The sequence below is a fragment of the Pinus tabuliformis genome, chromosome 1_2 (assembly GCF_031772625.1).
Source record: "Pinus tabuliformis cultivar Carrire ecotype Pingquan chromosome 1_2, CPIR1, whole genome shotgun sequence".
NCBI lineage: Eukaryota > Viridiplantae > Streptophyta > Pinopsida > Pinales > Pinaceae > Pinus > Pinus tabuliformis.
Genome location: NC_142298.1, coordinates 1,351,293,443 through 1,351,295,041, shown reverse-complemented (window position 1 = coordinate 1,351,295,041; position 1,599 = coordinate 1,351,293,443). Strand labels below are relative to the sequence as shown.

The window sequence follows — 1,599 nt, the reverse complement described above, 5'->3', positions numbered from 1 at the left end:
AAAAGTCCAGTACATTTAAATTGGGGTTTCAGAGCAATAAAAATTGATAACTCTTTTGTATTCATTTCCTTTTTCGATTAGCCATCTGAGTATCTGAAAATTTATTCAATACACTCAACGTTTGTGAAAATAAGGGATTTTTCTTAACTGAGCAGAGGTTGCAGTTTTTAGTTGGTATTTTGCGTTTTACGAAATAGTTTGGTAAGTGGTTGTCTAATAAGAAGATATTGACATTTACAAATTTACTTGAAACTTAAAATAAAAAGTATGAAAAATACAAAAACCTTATCAAGCTTTCATTTGACAGGCAGAAAGGATTTGAAATTCCAGGCGTCATTGGATGTAACGAGATTGTACCATACTGGCATTTCATTTTCCAGAGATCGTTCCATCGCTTGCCAAAGCGAGTTTAAGGAGAGAAATGGAAGACAAAATCTGTTGTCGCATCCTATCCTGTGCGGGGGAGAGGAAGTATGGTAAGCCGGAATTCTGCAGTTTTGGAAAGGAGTCGATAAGAACGATGGCAAATAAAATACGACGTTTCCTCTGTCCGCAAAATATATCAAACGAAGGTTGGGATTGGTCTTTTATCTGCAAAATATATCAAACATTTGTATTTCTGTGCACATTATAGTACTTAGTAGAACATTATTGGTCATGATGCAGAAGGGCGCTCCTCTTTTACAACAGGAGGCCCATCACCTCCTGTTGTAAAAAACCAATTCAAAGATGAGGGCGGAAACGATATAGAGGTTGTTATAAATGAGATATCTCAACTTTTGGATCACATACGCCAGGTAAATACGCACCTTTCATATTCATCATATCCATCGGAATATAGCTGTGAATTGGCCATCGGAATATAACTGTGAATTCCATTATTATATTAATGTTAATGTTTCTAACACACCCAACCACTATATACCCAACCACTATATATATATATATATATATATAAGGGAGAACCCGCGACTGTTCAGGATCGGCAGTGGCCTGATCGTTTATCAGAGCTCTTGACATTCCTGTTAGCCGGGTAAAATAACAATAATAGTCCTGGCTTGGTACGTGTTGCCGTTAACCTTCATTGTGAAATTTCATATCTGCAACTAATATAATGTAGGCCGACTTTAATTTATACTAAATCTAATTTCTTTTCCTTTATGTTCAGCAAACCTTTAACGAAGCATTGAACGTCGTTCAAGCAATCCCGGAAAAAATAGGAAACGCAAGCTTGGTTACTGCAGGATTTCATGTAATTTCATATGGTTTGAAGAGAGTCCAAGATATTTATAAACACAAGCAAGAGTGTCTGAGTATTCTGGAGGAAATGAATTTTTTAAATAAAGTTGTTAAGCAGTGTACAGAAAGGCAAACTTTGAAAGAAGGAATGCAGGAAGAGATCAGAGATGCAACAAAATTAATAATGAATGGTACATTGATGTGTCTTACCCAGATTAAGTCCTCTCCTTTTTCCAAGTAAGTATTCAACATTTGATGTTAATCTTATTTAACGGTGTAGTTATTCAATGGTGCATATAAAGTCATTTTATTGTTTGTTTTTGGAACGCGTATTTATTGGTATAAGATCACTAAAAGGTT

General features: G+C 35.3%; 1 protein-coding gene across 1 annotated transcript; it reads left to right on the top strand.

Annotated features, from left to right (window-relative positions):
- The first annotated feature begins 232 nt into the window (after positions 1 to 232).
- On the top strand, positions 233 to 1,061 carry LOC149211243 (uncharacterized). The gene is made up of 3 exons (XM_089394591.1): positions 233 to 572; positions 667 to 797; positions 960 to 1,061. Exons 1-3 carry the CDS (start codon positions 422 to 424, stop codon positions 1,035 to 1,037), a joined length of 360 nt encoding a protein of 119 aa, XP_089250717.1. The 5' UTR covers positions 233 to 421; the 3' UTR covers positions 1,038 to 1,061.
- The last annotated feature ends 538 nt before the right edge of the window (positions 1,062 to 1,599 follow it).

What these genes read in the sequence shown, in the direction of transcription:
- LOC149211243 (XM_089394591.1), top strand. Translation starts at nt 422, where the DNA reads ATGGAAGACAAAATCTGTTGTCGCATCCTATCCTGTGCGGGGGAGAGG. An exon ending in GCAAAATATATCAAACGAAG is followed by an intron (nt 573 to 666) that starts GTTGGGATTGGT and finishes GTCATGATGCAG; the next exon opens with AAGGGCGCTCCTCTTTTACA. An exon ending in TTTTGGATCACATACGCCAG is followed by an intron (nt 798 to 959) that starts GTAAATACGCAC and finishes TATATATATAAG; the next exon opens with GGAGAACCCGCGACTGTTCA.